This window comes from Podarcis gaigeae, assembly GCF_964106915.1.
Source record: "Podarcis gaigeae genome assembly, chromosome: 8".
In the NCBI taxonomy this organism is placed as follows: domain Eukaryota; kingdom Metazoa; phylum Chordata; class Lepidosauria; order Squamata; family Lacertidae; genus Podarcis; species Podarcis gaigeae.
The window spans coordinates 82,977,765-82,995,442 of record NC_139684.1 but is presented as its reverse complement, the minus strand read 5'-3'; the positions used below and the strand labels follow the sequence as shown (position 1 = coordinate 82,995,442).

General features: G+C 47.8%; 2 protein-coding genes and 1 long non-coding RNA gene across 4 annotated transcripts in view; 1 reads left to right on the top strand and 2 right to left on the bottom strand.

Moving 5' to 3' along the window:
• LOC310851855 overlaps positions 1-17,678 on the top strand; it is a 250,124-nt gene that overhangs the window by 134,618 nt on the left and 97,828 nt on the right. The gene's annotated exons all lie outside the window — the stretch shown is intronic.
• The window catches only part of STRN4 (striatin 4), a 195,592-nt gene that overhangs the window by 87,649 nt on the left and 90,265 nt on the right, over positions 1-17,678 (bottom strand). The gene's annotated exons all lie outside the window — the stretch shown is intronic.
• The window catches only part of PRKD2 (protein kinase D2), a 51,801-nt gene continuing 44,202 nt past the window's right edge, over positions 10,080-17,678 (bottom strand). For both annotated transcript variants that reach the window (XM_083753729.1, XM_083753730.1), the window contains exons 13-18: positions 17,243-17,349; positions 16,950-17,111; positions 16,216-16,314; positions 14,469-14,736; positions 13,328-13,413; positions 10,080-11,753 (exon numbers count right to left, since the gene is read on the bottom strand). In XM_083753729.1, the coding sequence (XP_083609855.1) occupies positions 11,535-11,753; positions 13,328-13,413; positions 14,469-14,736; positions 16,216-16,314; positions 16,950-17,111; positions 17,243-17,349 (941 nt within the window). In that variant the 3' untranslated portion in view covers positions 10,080-11,534. The remainder of the gene's footprint in view (positions 11,754-13,327; positions 13,414-14,468; positions 14,737-16,215; positions 16,315-16,949; positions 17,112-17,242; positions 17,350-17,678) is intronic.

Here is a 17,678-nt window from a genome sequence, read left to right as displayed (position 1 = left end):
AGGCAGTGGCCAGAGGATTGGAGAAGATCAGTCTACATCCCAATCCCAAAGAAGGGCAGTGCCAAAGAATGCTCCAACTACCGAACAATTGCACTCATTTCACACGCTAGCAAGGTTATGCTTAAAATTCTACAAGGCAGGCTTAAGCAGTATGTGGACCGAGAACTCCCAGAAGTGCAAGCTGGATTTTGAAGGGGCAGAGGAACCAGAGACCAAATTGCAAACATGCGCTGGATTATGGAGAAAGCTAGAGAGTTCCAGAAAGACATCTACTTCTGCTTCATTGACTATGCAAAAGCCTTTGACTGTGTCGACCACAGCAAACTATGGCAAGTTCTTAAAGAAATGGGAGTGCCTGATCACCTCATCTGTCTCCTGAGAAATCTCTATGTGGGACAAGAAGCTACAGTTACAACTGGATATGGAACAACTGATTGGTTCAAAATTGGGAAAGGAATACGGCAAGGCTGTATATTGTCTCCCTGCTTATTTAACTTATATGCAGAATTCATCATGCGAAAGGCTGGGCTGGATGAATCCCAAATCGGAATTAAGATTGCCAGAAGAAATATCAACAACCTCAGATATGCAGATGACACAACCTTGATGGCAGAAAGTGAGGAGGAATTAAAGAACCTTTTAATGAGGGTGAAAGAGGAGAGCGCAAAATATGGTCTGAAGCTCAACATCAAAAAAATGAAGATCATGGCCACTGGTCCCGTCACCTCCTGGCAAATAGAAGGGGAAGAAATGGAGGCAGTGAGAGATTTTACTTTCTTGGGCTCCATGATCACTGCAGATGGTGACAGCAGCCACGAAATTAAAAGACGCCTGCTCCTTGGGAGAAAGGCGATGGCAAACCTAGACAGCGTCTTAAAAAGCAGAGACATCACCTTGCCAACAAAGGTCCGTATAGTTAAAGCTATGCTTTTCCCAGTAGTGATGGACTGCACAGGCTTACCTTTAAAATGTGAGCTCAATCCTAGCTATAGGGTGGGCTGAGAATGTGGGGGTGCTCAGCAACCCCCTCACTTGTGCATCCCCCTAAAAAACCCCAAACTTGTGAGGTGGTGGTTTGGGATGTGGAGAGCTATGTATTTGCTGGGTTAACTGCTCTCAGTTTTGCTCAACTCTGCTAATTGTTAATTCAAACAGCAGCTGGACCAGATTCCTTCCCTCTCCCTTGCTCTTCCCGTGCCAACCGCTGCAGCCAGCTGATGGATGCCGTGATTAACTGCTGGGGACTCAATAACAGATACACCAGCGTCCCTGTCACCAGATACACCCGTTCCCTAGAGTCCCTTGCCCTGCCAAGTTGGGAAAGTTTAGTGGCCAGAGAATGGCAAAGAGTTGGGAGCCAAGATTTCTTGGGGGTGTCTCAAGATGAGGACACTAGTAATATTATCAATGCTGAAGAAAGCTTCCCTTTGATGAAGTTCATTGGGTGACCTTGGACCAGGCGCCAGCTCTCAGCCTAGCCTACTTTGCAGGGTCGTTGTGAGGATAAAACAGGAAAACAATGCATGCCTCATTGAGCTCCTTGGAAGAAAGGCGGACTATAAGAGAGCCAGTGTGGTGTAGTGGTTAAGAGCGGTAGTCTCGTAATCTGGGGAACCGGGTTCGCTTCCCCGCTCCTCCACATGCAGCTGCTGGGTGACTTTGGGACAGTCACACTTCTTTGAAGTCTCTCAGCCCCACTCACCTCACTGAGTGTTTGTTGTGGGGGAGGAAGGGAAAGGAGAATGTTAGCCGCTTTGAGACTCCTTAAAAGGGAGTGAAAGGCAGGATATCAAATCCAAACTCCTCTTCTTCTTCTTCTATAAGTAGAAATATAATATGAAGTATAAAACAACAAAAACTAGTACAGTGGTACCTCGGGTTAAGAACTTAATTCGTTCTGGAGCTCCGTTGCTTCAGGATGAGAACAGAAATTGTGCTCTGGCAGCGCGGCAGCAGCGGGAGGCCCCATTAACTAAAGTGGTGCTTCAGGTTAAGAACAGTTTCAGGTTAAGAACGGACCTCCAGAACAAATTAAGTTCTTAACCCGAGGTACCACTGTAAATCACATAGCTATATCCTAGGCTTCTTCACTGGCAATTGTGAAAACTTTTCTTATTCTTTTAAAAAAAACTATTTCCACCCTTTCCTCTGTTTTTTCTTTTGATATTAAAGTTCTGTAAATTGTGTGTATGTGTCTGTGTCATCGCATACTTACCATTCAAAAGTGGTGTGTCTGGGGAGGTGATTTTTGCCCCACCTGAAAGGGCAGAGCTGGCATTGGTGTAATCCAGACACATCTTTGGGCTCCCCTGAAAGAAGAGAGGGTGCCCAGGAGTTTTCCGCACTTCTCGCTTTCTGAGACGCAGGCAGTTGCACCCGACTCTGCGATAGCAGCAGCAGACAGAGAGATGAGAAAGAGAGAGAGAGGGAGGGAGAGGGAGAGACAGAGAGAGACTACTGCCACTATTAATAGTCGTGCTGGTGAGATTCTGAAAAGCTGAGATTTTCACACACACAAATGCACGTCATTTGCACTGCGGAAAGAGGGACTTCCCAGAGACCCGTGACGCACTCAGCTCCACATCTGATAATCTGTGCGCTATCACTGACATCTGCAAACATTGTCAGCCCAATGTGAGGTGAGCCCAGGCAGCGTCTTGAATTTAGAGCCAGGCGCCAGGACTGAGCCAGGAAGACCAGCCCTACCATTAGCTAGTGTGAGGCAGCTGCTTCAGGCGTCGGATGCTGGGTGTCGGCCGTCCCGAGCCCTTGGCCATTCGTCTCCATTGGAAGGTCGAGCCGTGCGTGAGCCGCATGGCCTGCCCAGCAACTGGCAGCCCTCAGATGTGCAGGAGGATGCTGTCCTTACGAAAGGCTGCTGCCCGTTAAGTTGGCTTCTCTGCTGGCTGCTATAGACCTGCCCATTTTCTTTTCTTTTTTTAAAAAATATATTTATTAGGTTTTTGCAGACAGAAAAACACATAACAACCACAAAAATGAGAAAAACAAAACATAATCAAAAATACATATAAAACAGATCAAAACAACAAAATACAGAAAAATAAAATTCACCCAACAGAAGAAAAAATAAAAACTCCAACTTTTAGAATCATACTTAATTAACTTCCTTTCTTGACTTCCTCACGCCTCCCTTTTTTGTGTTCCTCTTTACCCAATCAGATAGAGCAAATCCTTACCCTCTTCCAAAGCTCATTTCTAATTATTAGATTCATTCTATTATGTCTCCAATCTTTCCTCCTTATACTTAAACACCTTTAAAATATTATTTACTTTTGACATAATATAACTTTAGTCTTTCACCCTTTTTCTATTACGTTTTTGCATACTTTTTCAAACTGTATCATTAATGCCATATTATTTCCATATCCAACATCATTTTCACATTCATAAACTTTGCAGTGTTTCTGCAAATAGTCTTTAAACTTCTTCCAGTCCTCTTCCACTGATTCTTCTCCCAGGTCTCGGATTCTGCCAGTCATTTCTGCCAACTCCATGTAGTCTATTACTTGCGTCTGCCATTCTTCCAAGGTGGGCAAATCTTGTGTCTTCCAATACTTTGCGATAAGTATTGTTGCTGCTGTTGTCGAGACCTGCCCATTTTCAGAGAGTTGCAGGAAGTATCTTGTAGGCGAGCTGTGGTCGCCTTGCTGTGTCGCAGGAAGGAAACCCCCCCCCCCCCAATCATTCAGTTTGTACAAACTCTACACACACACACACACACACCATACGCCTCGCATCTGTTATAAATTCATAGAAAATCAACCATACATCGGATCTGCACCGTTCCACTTTTATTTTACTCCATGAAGGAAGGACTACAAAATGGGGAAGGTTTGATACAGGGCAGCCATAAGCCCTTGAGCATACCAGCACATACACAGGAGGCCCTGCCCAGTTGGCATGACAACCTTGATGGTCCCAGACAGAAGACCATCAAGGTCACAAAGGACTTGCATATGGGAGTGGATTCAACATGGACTGGAACAAAGGACAATGATCAGATCTTCCTTCTGGGGGCAGAAAACTGCAAGCTCCCCTAGAAATGACTCATGGGGAGGGGGAAAGGAGGAACCGGACAGGTGACAAGATACTCCACAACTCCTCCCTCAACCCCTCCTTTTTGTGATGTGTCACTGATGTAGTCATGATGTAGTTGTGATGTAGTTCTAGGGGTGTACTTTGGGGGATTAGTAACTAATAAAAGTTGGGGTCTTCTTTTGTTCTGGGCTTCCATTTTGTTTCACCTGGTGGCAGGTGGGAGTCCTGTCGCGACAGTCTTCAATAAAGACCAAGCCTACGGGCTGCTGTTTTGCTCTGGTATTCCTGGCTGGTGTCCTTGTTTTTTTCTCCAAGGGAGCCCTCGGATTTCTCCGTTAACAGTTGCAACATCACCCTGCAGGAAACAGGCCAACACCCACCCCTTAAACTGATGAGCGATATGCCTCTAAACCATGGGTAGGCAAACTAAGGCCCGATGGCCGGATCAGGCCCAATCGCCTTCTAAATCCGGTCCACGGATGGTCTGAGAATCAGCGTGTTTTTACATGAGTAGAATGTGCCCTTTTATTTTAAATGCATCTCTGGGTAATAATAATAATAATAATAATAATAATAATAATAATTTATTTATACCCCGCCCATCTGGCTGAGTTTCCCCAGCCACTCTGGGCAGCTCCCAATTGAGTGTTAAAAACAATACAGCATTAAATATTAAAAACTTCCCTGAACAGGGCTGCCTTCAGATGTCTTTTAAAGATAAGATAGCTGCTTATTTCCTTGACATCTGAAGGGAGGGCGTTCCACAGGGTGGGCGCCACTACCGAGAAGGCCCTCTGTCTGGTTCCCTGTAACCTCACTTCTTGCAATGAGGGAACTGCCAGAAGGCCCTCGGCACTAGATCTCAGGCTGAACGATGGGGGTGGAGACGCTCCTTCAGGTATACAGGTTATTTGTGGGGCCTGCCTGGTGTTTTTACATGAGTAGAATGTGTGCTTCTATTTAAAATGCATCTCTGGGTTATTTGTGGGGCATAGGAGCATAGGAATTCGTTCATTCCCCCCCCCAAAAAAATATAGTCCAGTCCCCCACAAGGTCTGAGGGACAGTGGACCGCCCCCTGTTGAAAAAGTTTGCTGACCCCTGCTCTAAAGGAACCACAGGGTGGAAAAACAGAGAGACAGAAAGCGAGAAACTGCCTTTGTGGAACTTCCTAGAATGATTCAAGCCGAGAAAAAAGCCAATTATCCACTGGGTCTGGCACGCAAGGAGAGGTGCCTAGGAGTGGCTGAGCAGATATTAACGGCAACCACAGTCTCTGAATGCATGCCTTGGAACAGGCAAATCTGTTCCTCTCGCTTTCTAATTTCCCCCAGCTCCCTGTCTTAAGATCATTTTCCTACATTTCCAAAACAGCTTGTGGTTTTATTTTGATTTTATGAAGTCCTGGTGGAAGTCCACCAGCGTTTTCACTGGTTGGGGAGGAGGTTAAATGAGGAAGGGGCGTTGGCAGAGGAACAGGGGTGCAGGTGGCGCGCCATGCCCCCGGGACATGCATCACGCCTACGGGATGCCGCCAGCCACGCCCCCGCCTGCTCTCTGTTCTCCGCCCCCCCCCCCCGCCAGAGCTTGAAGCTCCACCCCTGGGAAGGGGAGCTCCTTACCAGAGAAGAATGGCCAGTGGCATGGCGTGGGGGGTGCAGGGGGGGGCCGGCCGCACCGGGCGCAACATCTGGGGATTAGGGTTAGGGGGCGCAAATCCACGGGTTAGGGGGCGCACATTATTTGCCTTGCCCCGGGTGCTGACAACCCATGCTACGCCACTGAGAATGGCAAACCAAGCTGATGGACGATGCTGAAATGGAAAATCTGACTGGAAAACTCAGGAACCAAGAGGACAAAAACATTACAAAAGAATGGGAAATAGTTTAAGGTTGTCTAAGAGACCACTTCCCCCTCTTCTTTTCCCTCTCTTTTTTTTCTTTTTTGTGCCTCCTTTCTTGGGCTTTGTTAAGAAATGCATGTAAGGGAAAAAAATTAATTTTAATTTTTATCATCTACAATAATGTCTTATTTATTTTATAGTACAGTATATTGATTATTGCCTTCATTTTATGGATCAATGGTCTCGTTAAATTGCTGTTTTAGGGGTTGTTTTTCATCGCCTGGAACGGATTAATCCATTTTCCATTACTTTCTTTGGGAAAGCGCGCCTTGGTTTAAGAATTCTTTGGACCTCCGGAACATATTAAGTTTGTAAACCGAGGTACCGCTGTACTTTAAAAGATGTGGGCTCACAGATAACATTTGCATAAAACTGGCACACGTTCGTTGCTATGTCGATGCACAAATGTGGAATTTAAAAGTCACAAAAGGCAAGCCAGCCAATTCCCCACCCAAATTACCCAATTAAATTGATTGTTAACCCCCTCCCAAATTAGCGCCTACTCCATTCATTTAACCCCTAATTGAGCAGGACATGTTGCGACGCCAAACCCGTCAATTAGCCCCAGTCATTATCCCTTACATCTCCTCCGGATAAAGTGGCCTCATTTATTTATTACGTAAATTTTATACACTACTGATGGTTTAAAAAATCACACCAAACAAACCTCACAGCTGATTACAAAAAAAAAGGGGGGGGGGAGAGAGAAAAAGCAAGAAAAATCAACAACCCTCCTTTAAAACATACAGAAGTTAACATACTAAGGAAGATTAAAGTTACCTCCACGTTCTAAGCATTTGGGCAGGCTTGTCCAAACCTGAATGTTTTTCGCAGGCGCCAAAAAGAGTACAGTGGTACCTCGAGTTAAGAACTTAATTCGTTCCTGAGGTCCGTACTTAACCTGAAACTGTTCTTAACCTGAAGCACCACTTTAGCTAATGGGGCCTCCTGCTGCTGCCGCGCTGCTGGAACACGATTTCTGTTTCCATCCTGAAGCAAAGTTCTTAACCCGAGGTACTATTTCTGGGTTAGCAGAGTCTGTAACCTGAAGCGTATGTAACCTGAAGCGTATGTAACCCGAGGTAACACTGTAGAGTGAATGATGGCCATGATGTTAATTTATACCCTGCCTTTTGGCCAGATCAAGACTCATGGCAGCTTACACAAATTGGAACAAAATATTGTTTATTCCTCCCCCAGCTCCCCCAAATACTGATACAGTGGTACCTTGGTTCTCAAACGCCTTGGTACTCAAACACCTTGGTTCCCAAACACCCAAAATCCAGAAGTGTTCCAGTTTTTGAACGTTTTTCAGAAGCCAAACGTCTGATGCGGCTGTCAACTATTGTTTCTGGGGCGCCTGCACCAATCAGAAGCTGCGCCTTGGTTTTCGAAATTTTTGGAAGTCAAACGAATTAAGTTTGGCACTTTCGTTTCTGCTATTTATTTTGCATTTCTGCTTTTGAGGCTTTTTAATTATCATCATCTACAATATTGTCTTATTTATAGTACAGCGCCTTGTTTATTGCTTTCATTCTATAGATCAATGGTCTCGTTAGATAGTCAAATTCATGCTAAATTGCTGTTTTAGGGGTTGTTTTTTGTCTGGAACGGATTAATCTGTTTTGCATTACTTTCTATGGGAAAGCGCGCCTTGGTTTAAGAACGCTTTGGTTTAAGAACGGACTTCCAGAATGAATTAAGTTTGAGAATCAAGCTACCACTGTATCCTAATTGTTAACTTAGATTATGTTCCATTTCATAACAGAAGAACAGAGCCTGCTGGATCCGGCCAATGGCCTTACCAGTCCACCATCCTATTCTCTCAGCAGCTGACCAGATGCCTGTGAGGAACCCCCAAGCAGAATTCAAGCACAAGAGCAACTCTCCCTTTTGCTTCTGACTATGGATGCAGAGCAGGGCCTTTATATCAAGTATCCATCAACAGACCTCTCCTCCGCCATGAATTTGCCCAGTCCTCTTTTAGGACCCTCGTACCTACGGGACCACCTCTCCCGGTATGCCCCGCGGAGGACCTTAAGGTCCATAAAGAGCAACACCCTAGAGGTCCCGGGCCCTAAGGAAGTCAGATTAGCCTCAACCAGAGGCAGGGCCTTTTTAACACTGGCCCCAGCCTGGTGAAACGCTGTCTCAAGAGACCAGGGCCCTGCAGGATCTGATTTCTTTCCGCAGGGCCTGTAAGTCAGAGTTGTTCCGCCTGGCCTTTGGCTTGGAATCAACTTGATCCCCTCCCCCTCTTTCATTTCTCCTTCTGTGATGGAACTCCTCTTTGGGGACTTCCCTGGCTTTTTTTTCTGGCCCACACAGGACCAGTCTGGATAGATGGCCTTGCTGAAGATTTGACGTTTTCATCCCCCCTAAAGTTTTTGATTGGAGTTTCTACTGAAATGAGGCTGCATTTTAATGCTGTATTTTAATCTTGTTTTTAAGTTGTATTTTAATCAGTTGTTTTATACCTGGTGTTAGCTGCCCTCAGCCGGGGTATAAATGAAAGTTTATTATTTATTATTAAAGCCACCCAAAATGGCGGCCATCACCGTCCCCTACGGGTGGGAGTTCCACAGTTTAACTATGGGCTGTGTCTCTCTTTTCTCAGTCGTCCAACATTCAGCTTCTTGGAATGTCCTTGAGTTATAACTGGTTTTGGCCTATAAAGCCTTAAACGCCTCAGGACCACAATACCACAATACCTCTTTCCATATGAACCTCCCCGGACCCTGAGACCATCTTCTGAGGCCCTCCTTCGCGTGCCTCCTCCTCAAGAGGTCCAGAGGGTGGCAACACAAGAACGGGGCCTTCTCTGCATTGGCTCCCCGTCTGTGGAATGCTCTCCCCAGAGAAGTTTGCCTGGCGCCTTCATTACACACCTTTAGGCACCAGGCAAAATCATTTCTTTTTAACCAGGCCTTTGGTTGACCTGATTGACATCCTATGCTCTTTTAAAATGTGTGGGTTTTTTGTGGGGAGGTTGTTATTGGATTGTTGTTTTTACTTTGATTATATATTTTGTGGTTTTATATTTTGATTTTGTTCTGTGAACCGCCCTGAGAGCTCCGGCTATAGGGCAGTATATCAATAATAATAATAATGATAATAATAATAATAATAATAATAATAATAATAATAATAATAATGTTGTGAGAAGGAGAAAAATCTTGACCCACTTTTCCCATGCCATGTGCTACCTGCCCAGAAACGTGTCCCAGGCAATAATAATAATAATAATAATAATAATAATAATAATAATAATATAATTTATTATTTATGCCCCAGCCATCTGGCTGGGCTTCCCCAGCCACTCTGGGCGGCTTCCAAAAAAATATTAAAATACATTAATACATCAAACATTAAAAGCTTCCCTAAACAGGGCTGCCTTCAGATGTCTTCTAAAAGTCTGGTAGTTGTTGTTCTCTTTGACATCTGGCGGGAGGGCGTTCCACAGGGAAGGTGCCACTACCGAGAAGGCCCTCTGTCTGGTTCCCTGTAACTTGGCTTCTCGCAGCGAGGGAACCGCCAGAAGGCCCTCGGCTCTGGACCTCAGTGTCCGGGTAGAATTATGGGGGTGGAGACGCTCCTTCAGATATACTGGACCGAGGCCGTTTACGGCTTTAAAGGTCAGCACCAACACTTTGAATTGTGCTCGGAAACATACCGGGAGCCAATGTAAGTCTTTCAGGACCGGTGTTATGTGGTCTTGGCAGCCACCCCCAGTCACCAGTCTAGCTGCCGCATTCTGGATTAGTTGTAGTTTCCGGGTCACCTTCAAAGGTAGCCCCACATAGAGCGCGTTGCAGTAGTCCAAGCGGAAGATAACCAGAGCATGCACCACTCTGGCGAGACAGTCTGTGGGCAGGTAGGGTCTCAGCCTGCGTACCAGATGGAGCTGGGAGACAGCTGCCCTGGACACAGATAATAATTATATTGTGAGAGGGAGAAAAATATTTGCCCACTTTTCCCATGCCATGTGTTACCTACCCAGAATTGTGCCCCAGGCTAGGCAACCCTCCCGCCCACTCTCTGATCTAGTAGATCCATCAGTACATGGATATAATTGGACCACGCAAATCCATTTGCTCATATCAAGAGCCTACTCTGTGTTTTTGGTTTTAAGCTGTGCTTCAGGTGCATTTTTATTTACAATACAACATTTGGTGGTTCCCACCCCGTTTCCCCCCAAACGAGACATTTGAGGTGTTGCAGCTGCCCAGGTTAAGGGAGTCCAGAGCTAAGGCAGGACTGACATCCTTGCAGATCTAGAATGAGACGCTTTTGCCAGAAAACCCAGGAGCATAGTCCAGGAGGCACACAATGTCCTCTGCCAGGGGGAGGAAGGCAGCCAATCGCACGGGGCTGAGGCCTCGGATGTGGCTCCAGACCTGTCAGTATTGGGCAGACAAGGACTTTGTCCCAGTAGGGAAGTGTGTGTGTGTGTTTGTGAAGACACCACAATAATCTAGGCTGACTTTTGTCTGTGGCAAAGACACACAACATGTGGACAGGGTCATCTGAAGGCGGAAACTTCAATCGCTGCTGCTCTGTAGATGTTTCCCTCCCCTCTTTCAAAAACCCCCAAAACGAAACCAGGTTTTAATCCTTGGTTTCACTTGAGCCTTGCAAAAGACAGCTGTCATTTCAGAAGAGGCAGACACCAGGGCTACACAAACACACACCCCTTTAAGGAGTGAGTGAGAAGCTGGAAACTTAACCACCTCTTGCGATTTCCCCTCTTTCAGTGAATCGCCTCTGGCCGCTGCAAAGGTCTCGGGTGCCAAGATGTCCGTGCTGAAGGCTGGCCGTTAACGCTGGGGCTGGAAGAAGAAAAGCCGGCTTTGTCTCTCTCTCGTGGACAAGGGACTAGTCTTGTTTCCTTCTGGGTTGCTTCAGGCGGCAACTTTTTAAACAGGAATGGAGCGGGCGGGACGTTTGGGGGGCGGGGAGAGAAAATATTCCAGGTTTGCCAAGCAGAACAAGGTTTCAGGAGCAAGTCGCTGGAGAGAGGTTTTCCAGAGCCCACCTCTTTTAAAAGCCGAGGATGGAGGTAGTCTTTTTGCTCCACTGGAATATTCAAAGTCAGTTTTGCAGCTGACCCAAGAGACATAATCCTGTTCCAAAGTGGAAACCAGTCCCCTGACAGCGGGAGAACAAGATGATTTCAGAACCTAAACACCCCCCATAACCTCTATTGACGGGGGTCCCCAACATTTTTTCCTGCGTCAAGAATTGCAACACCCTCCTTAGGCACCTGAACAATGCCCGGCTCATTCCCCCGCCCTGCCTGTTCCAAGACGCCCAACGTTCATTCCCTCTACTTCAGCAGCTTCTGATCTCTCGCAATGAGGCCCCCCTGAAATAAGTGAATCGGAGAGAATCGGAGAACTCTGGGTGTGAAGTGGAGCAAAGTTCTGAGAGCGTCTTCCCTGGCACTGCCAGCAGGGGGAGCTGCCGCCTCCTTCAGAACAAGGCCCCGCCCCCAGGGGGCGGAGCCGACGCCATGTGCGAGGTTCTGCGTGCCTGTCCATCCTTCATTTGAGCTACCAGTAAGCAGGAGGCGCTCAGAGCACGCTGACCCTCTCGGTCAAGCCCTTCATGTCCACCTCCCGCTGCTGTTCGTCCTCCTCCTCGTGCAGCCGCCGGACCCGCAAGTGGTCAGGATACGGCACGCTGTGCTCGGCCGCAAACTGTTCCCACCGGGCGTCGTCACTCTCGTGGGTGATGTAGCGCTCGCCCATCTTGCTCTCCAGTTCCCGCAGATCCAGCCAAGTTTGATAATCCTGGGAGGGGAAGGAAGAAGAGGAGAAGCTGAAATGTAAATTTGTAGATTGAAGGGGATGCTTGTCGGTTTTTCTCTATGCCTGTGGTCCTCCAGATGTTGCTGAACTGCGACTCCCGACACCCTTGACTGTTGGCCACGCTTGCTGGGCGCTGGGAGTTGTAGTTCAACAACGCCCGGAGGGCCAAAAGCTCCTGCTGCCTCTGCTCTGTGTACTTCCATGGGTTACACCGAAGGATGGGGAGATATTCCGAGACAAATTGCTCAATCCGTGCTTCCCGAAACGAGACGGGAACTCAATATTGCAACCACCTGTTGAAATTTGCACCGCTCTGAATTTTGCAATGCAGCACTCCAACCGAGTCAGGGTTACAATAGTAGAACCTTGGCTTTGGCTTTCGAATGTAATCCGTTCCGGAAGTCCGTTTGACTTCTGAAACGTTTGAAAAAAGGGAGGATCAAAGGGAGGGCAGGAAATCTAACTGGAAAAAAAGAGAGAAATGTGTTGGGAATCTGCATACGTGCAGCTACACACACAGAGTCACTTAGGGTTTGGCCGACAGCCAAGGCAATGTGAAGGAGTAAGTCTGCCTGGTGATACAGAGGCATGGAGACAGCTCCCTGATTGGTCAAGCTCTCTCACGGGAATAATGATTAATGGCCTTCTAACTGTGTTAGTACGAGTCAGTGTAGGAGTTGAGAGTTGCAAGTCGTGTAAGAGCTAGTCAAAGATCCATGTTCTGTTCTGTTCCTGTAAATAGTCCACTGTATATAATAAACACCTAACTACAAGTTCCTGGTTCCTGCTTCGTCCATCCTGTCTGCAACCGAGTTGCCAATTGCTTTCGTGAACTTTGAGTTTGCTCTCCTAGGTCTGGCTAAGGTCCTGCAACTAGTCAAAAAGTTGCAAAACACCAATAGGTTTGGTGCACCTCAGAAGCTGTTTAGGTTCCGAGGAACGTTCAAAAACTAAAGCAGTTATTTCCAGGTTGGTGGCGTTCGGCTTCCGAAACATTACGCAGCCAAGATGTTCGACAACCGAGGTTTGACGGTATAACAGGCTTCCTCAACCTTGGCCCTCCAGATGTTTTTGGCCTACAACTCCCATGATCCCTAGCTAGCAGGATGAGTGGTCAGGGATGATGGGAATTGTAGTCTCAAAACATCTGGAGGGCCGAGGTTGAGAAATATACCGTCAACAGGTGCGCTGAAAAAATGCAACGGACAAAATTGCTTCCTATTAGGACAAAATTGCTTTGGGAAAAGATATTAGGAGAAATTCACATGCAGAACGTAAGAAGGACGAAGAACATAAGGAGAGGCTGCTGGATCAGGATAATGGATCATCTAAGTTCAGCATCCCGTTTTCACAGCGGCCAATCAAATTCCCCAAAGGGAAACCCGCAATTGGGACCACAAGGAACCAGAGCAATGGCAGCAGCAGGAATGTCAGCCCAGGTGGCCCTGAAATCGAAGAGTTGCAGTTCCCTGCAGATGTCTAGAACTACAAAGCCCATCATCCCCAGCCAACAGGGCCCACGGTGAGTTTGGGCTCCCGCCGCCATCTCTGCATACCTGTAGCCAAGAGTGGCTGAGCGATTTATCGACGCTGTAACGTTTCCTCATCTTCACCTGGAGGAGATTGTTGATTAGGTCAATGGCTGGGCAGGAGGAAAGGGAGAAAGGAAATGATATAAGAATCTGAGAAGACCCTTCAGGATCCGGCCGGGAATCCAAGTACAGTAGAACCTCGGGTCAGCAACGATTTAGCGCTTCTGAATATAGTAACTGTGCCCCTGAAGGACCAGGTGCGCAGCCTGGGAGTCATTGTGTACTCACAGCTGTCCATGGAGGGACAGGTCAATTCTGTGTCCAGGGCAGCTGTTTACCAGTTCCATCTGGTACGCAGGCTGAGACCCTACCTGCCTGGGGACTGACTTGCCAGAGTGGTGCATGCTCTGGTTATCTCCCACTTGGACTACTGCCATGCGCTCTACATGGGGCTGCCTTTGAACGTGACCCGGAAACTACAACTAATCCAGAACGCGGCAGCTAGACTGGTGACTGGGAGCAGCTGCCGAGACCACATAACACCTGTCTTGAAAGACCTACATTGGCTCCCAGTACGTTTCCGAGCGCAATTCAAAGTGTTGGTGCTGACATTTAAAGCCCTAAATGGCCTCGGTCCAGTATACCTGAAGGAGTGTCTCCACCCCCATCGTTCTACCCAGACACTGAAGTCCAGCTCCAAGGGCCTTCTGGCGGTTCCCTCCCTGCGAGAAGCCAAGTTACAGGGAACCAGGCAGAGGGCCTTCTCGGTAGTGGCACCCTCCCTTTGGAATGCCCTTCCACCAGATGTCAAAGAGAACAACAACTACCAGACTTTTAGAAGACATCTGAATGCAGCCCTGTTTAGGGAAGCTTTTAATGTTTGAGGTATTACAGTATTTTAAATTTTTTTGGAAGCCGCCCAGAGTGGCTGGGGAAGCCCAGCCAGATGGGCGGGGTATAAATAATAAATTATTATTATTATTCTGCGCGTGCGCAAGCGGCGAAACCCGGATGTAACCCGTTCCAGTACTTCCGGGTTTCCCGAGGTCCGCAACCCGAAAACACATAACCTGAAGCGTCCGTAACATGAGGTATGGTAGCAGAAAGCCAGCCAATTTCCGAGGGCAGACTCTCCCCATCCCACCAAGCTCCTTTGGATAGTTACCACCAACTGAGATCTGGCGCCAGGGATTCGCCGGGTACATAAAGGCTGCGTTCTGGATCTGGTCGTTGATGTCCTCATCTTCGTTGAAGGGGAAGGTGCCGCTGAGGCTGACGTACATGATGACTCCCACCGACCACATGTCCAGAGAGCGGTTATAGCCCTGGTTCAGCAAGACCTCGGGTGCCAGGTAGGCTGGGGTGCCCACGACCGAGCGGCGGAAGGACTTCTCGCCAATGATGCGGGCAAAGCCAAAGTCACACAGTTTCACCTGCGGGATTGTAAAGCAAGGAACCTTACGATCCACAGGCCGCCATGTGACGCGGCAAAACACATTCCGACATACAGTGGTACCTCAGGTTAAGTACTTACAGTGGTGCCTCGCAAGACGAAAAGAATCCGTTCCGCGATTCTCTTCGTCTAGCGGTTTTTTCGTCTTGCGAAGCAAGCCCATTGACAGCTTAGCGGATTAGCGCTACAGCGGTCTAGCGGCTTCTAGCGATCAGCTGTTAAGCGGCTTATCAGCGGATCAGCTGTTAAGTGGCTTAGCGGCTTAGGAAAAGGGGGAAAATAGCGGAAAAAACCTGCGGGGACTCGCAAGATTTTTTCGTCTTGCGAAGCAACCCCATAGGGAAATTTGTTTTGCGAAGCGCCTCCAAAATGGAAAACCCTTTCGTCTAGCGGGTTTTCCGTCTTGCGAGGCGTTCGTCTTGCGGGGCACCACTGTAATTCGTTCCAGAGGTCCGTTCTTAACCTGAAACTGTTCTTAACCTGAAGCACCACTTTAGCTAATGGGGCCTCCTGCTGCTGCCCCGCCGCCACTGCACAATTTCTGTTCTCATCCTGAAGCAAAGTTCTTAACCTGAGGTAATATTTCTGGGTTAGTGGAGTCTGTAACCTGAAGCGTATGTAACCTGAGGTACCACTGTATGTTTTTATGCTGTGAACCACCCTGTGATCTTCGGAAGAAGGAAGGTATGCAAATTTAATCATCATCATCATCAAAAACAACAATGGGATAATGGCAGGGCCTTCTCGGTGGCTGCTACCAGACTTTGGAACTCCCTCCCTAGAGGAGTTAGACTGGCTTCCTCCTTGTTGTCCTTTTGTCAGCAGGTGAAGACTTTCTTATCACAATGGGCTTTTGGGAACTGACGGCTTTTAATGAACGGGCTGGTGCTGTGCTGTTTCTATTCTAATTATCTGCATGTTTTTAATAGCTCTTTTATATTTATATGTAGTGGTTTTTTGGGTGGCTCACATTGGGTGACTAAGCCGCTTCTGGCGAACCAGAGCAGTGCACGGAAACGCCGTTTACCTTCCCGCCAGAGCGGTACCTATTTATCTACTTGCACTTTGACGTGCTTTCGAACTGCTAGGTTGGCAGGAGTAGGGACCGAGCAACGGGAGCTCACCCCATCGCGGGGATTCAAACCGCCGACCTTCTGATCGGCAAGTCCTAGGCTCTGTGGTTTAACCCACAGCGCCACCCACATCCCTATTAACTATTACACACAGCAATAATAATAATAATAATAATAATAATAATAATAATAATAATGGGAGTTGCAATCCAGCAAAAAAATCTGGAGGTCCATGGGCAACCCAGCCCTGCCCTAAACGAATCTTTAAGAAAACCACCAAGGGACACTGCCTGGGCCTCTTAGTTTTGAGCGGTTACGTTCTAAAATCCCGAACGCCATTTGGGATGCATCCAGCTTTTTCGCAGATGCAGAACAGGAAGCCTTACCTGAGGGAACGGCTCAGCCGAAGCCAAGAGGACGTTCTCGGGTTTCAGGTCGCAATGCACGATGTTCTTGAAATGCAGATGCCGCAAAGCCACCAGGATCTGAGCGGAAAAGACGGAAACAGGAGTGGCAAAGGGTGGCAAGGAGCAGAAAGCCCCCAAATCCTGGCCGGTCAGAATTCTACCCACGTCAGCCTCCCACAGATCGCATGACATGAATTTTTGGACTACAACTCCCATCTGCGCTGACGCTGATGGGAGTTGTAGTCTGAAATTTCCGGTGAGGGCCAGTTTGCCGAAAGCTGGTCTCTGTTTGCTGCTGGCTGGTCACACCTCCTACTTTCAGAGACCCAGGCGAAAGCTCCTCTTTTGCCCTTTAGGCATCGCTAGCCAATATTAGATTTCCCAAATCCCGGAATTTGTAGGGGAAACGCATCCTCAGGCAAGTCTCTACTGCCACCTGGTGGGCGCTGGTTGAATTGCACCTTCTCTGGCTTTGGAAGGTGTATGTTTAATAATAATAATAATAAAATTTTATTTATACCCAGCCCTTCCCGGTTCAGAAAACAGGGCTCAGGGCGGCTAACAGCCAATTAAAAACACTTAATTGATGCAACAAAAAACAGCTTAAAATACAGTATAAAACATGAATATTTAGAATTCAAAAATCAATTTAGGGGGGAAATCCGTCCGATAACCATTAGATTATCACCAGGGCTAGCTGGCATGTTCCTTACCTGCGTGATGAGGAACTTGGTGAGTCTCTCGGGCAGCCGGCCCTTTTCCGAAGACAGGATCATTTCCAGCATGTCTCCGTGGAGCTTCTCCATCACCACAAAGACTTTCTCCGGCGTCTCAAACATGCACTCCAGGTTCACGATCCCGGCGTGCCTCAGGCTCTGCGGGGTGGGGGAGAAGAAGAGAGACAAGGTGAGGTGTCAGGATGAGGCTCAGAGGGACTTAAGGGACCCCTTTTCCCACCAGCCCTCCCGCGACAACACCCACAAAATGGCCGCCGCCACCTGCTCACCTGCAAAATGGCGACCTCGTTGCGCAGTTGGCTCTCCTGCTTGGTGGGGAAGCGGAGCTTGTCAATCACTTTCACCGCCACGTCCCGGCCCGTCTTCCGGTGTTTCCCTGGGGGCGTCAAGAAGGGAAGCTGACATTTTAGGAAGGGGCTGTTGCTGGCTGGCAGAAGGCAGATGGTACCGGCCCAACCATTGGGTTTAGGTCAGCAGCAGCCGCCCCTCAAACAAAATGATGGCTAAAACTCCCATCATCCCGCTGGGCTACGACACTGGGAGTCTGAGCCCAATAACACCTGGCTGTCTCTGTGTGACGGACAGCTGAGCTAGACCTGAGTCTGGTGATATAAGGAGTCCCTCGAAATTCCTGTTTCTATATAAATTTTATTTTTCAGAAATATTTTGACATAAATACAGTCCAGCACAGTGGTACCTGGGGTT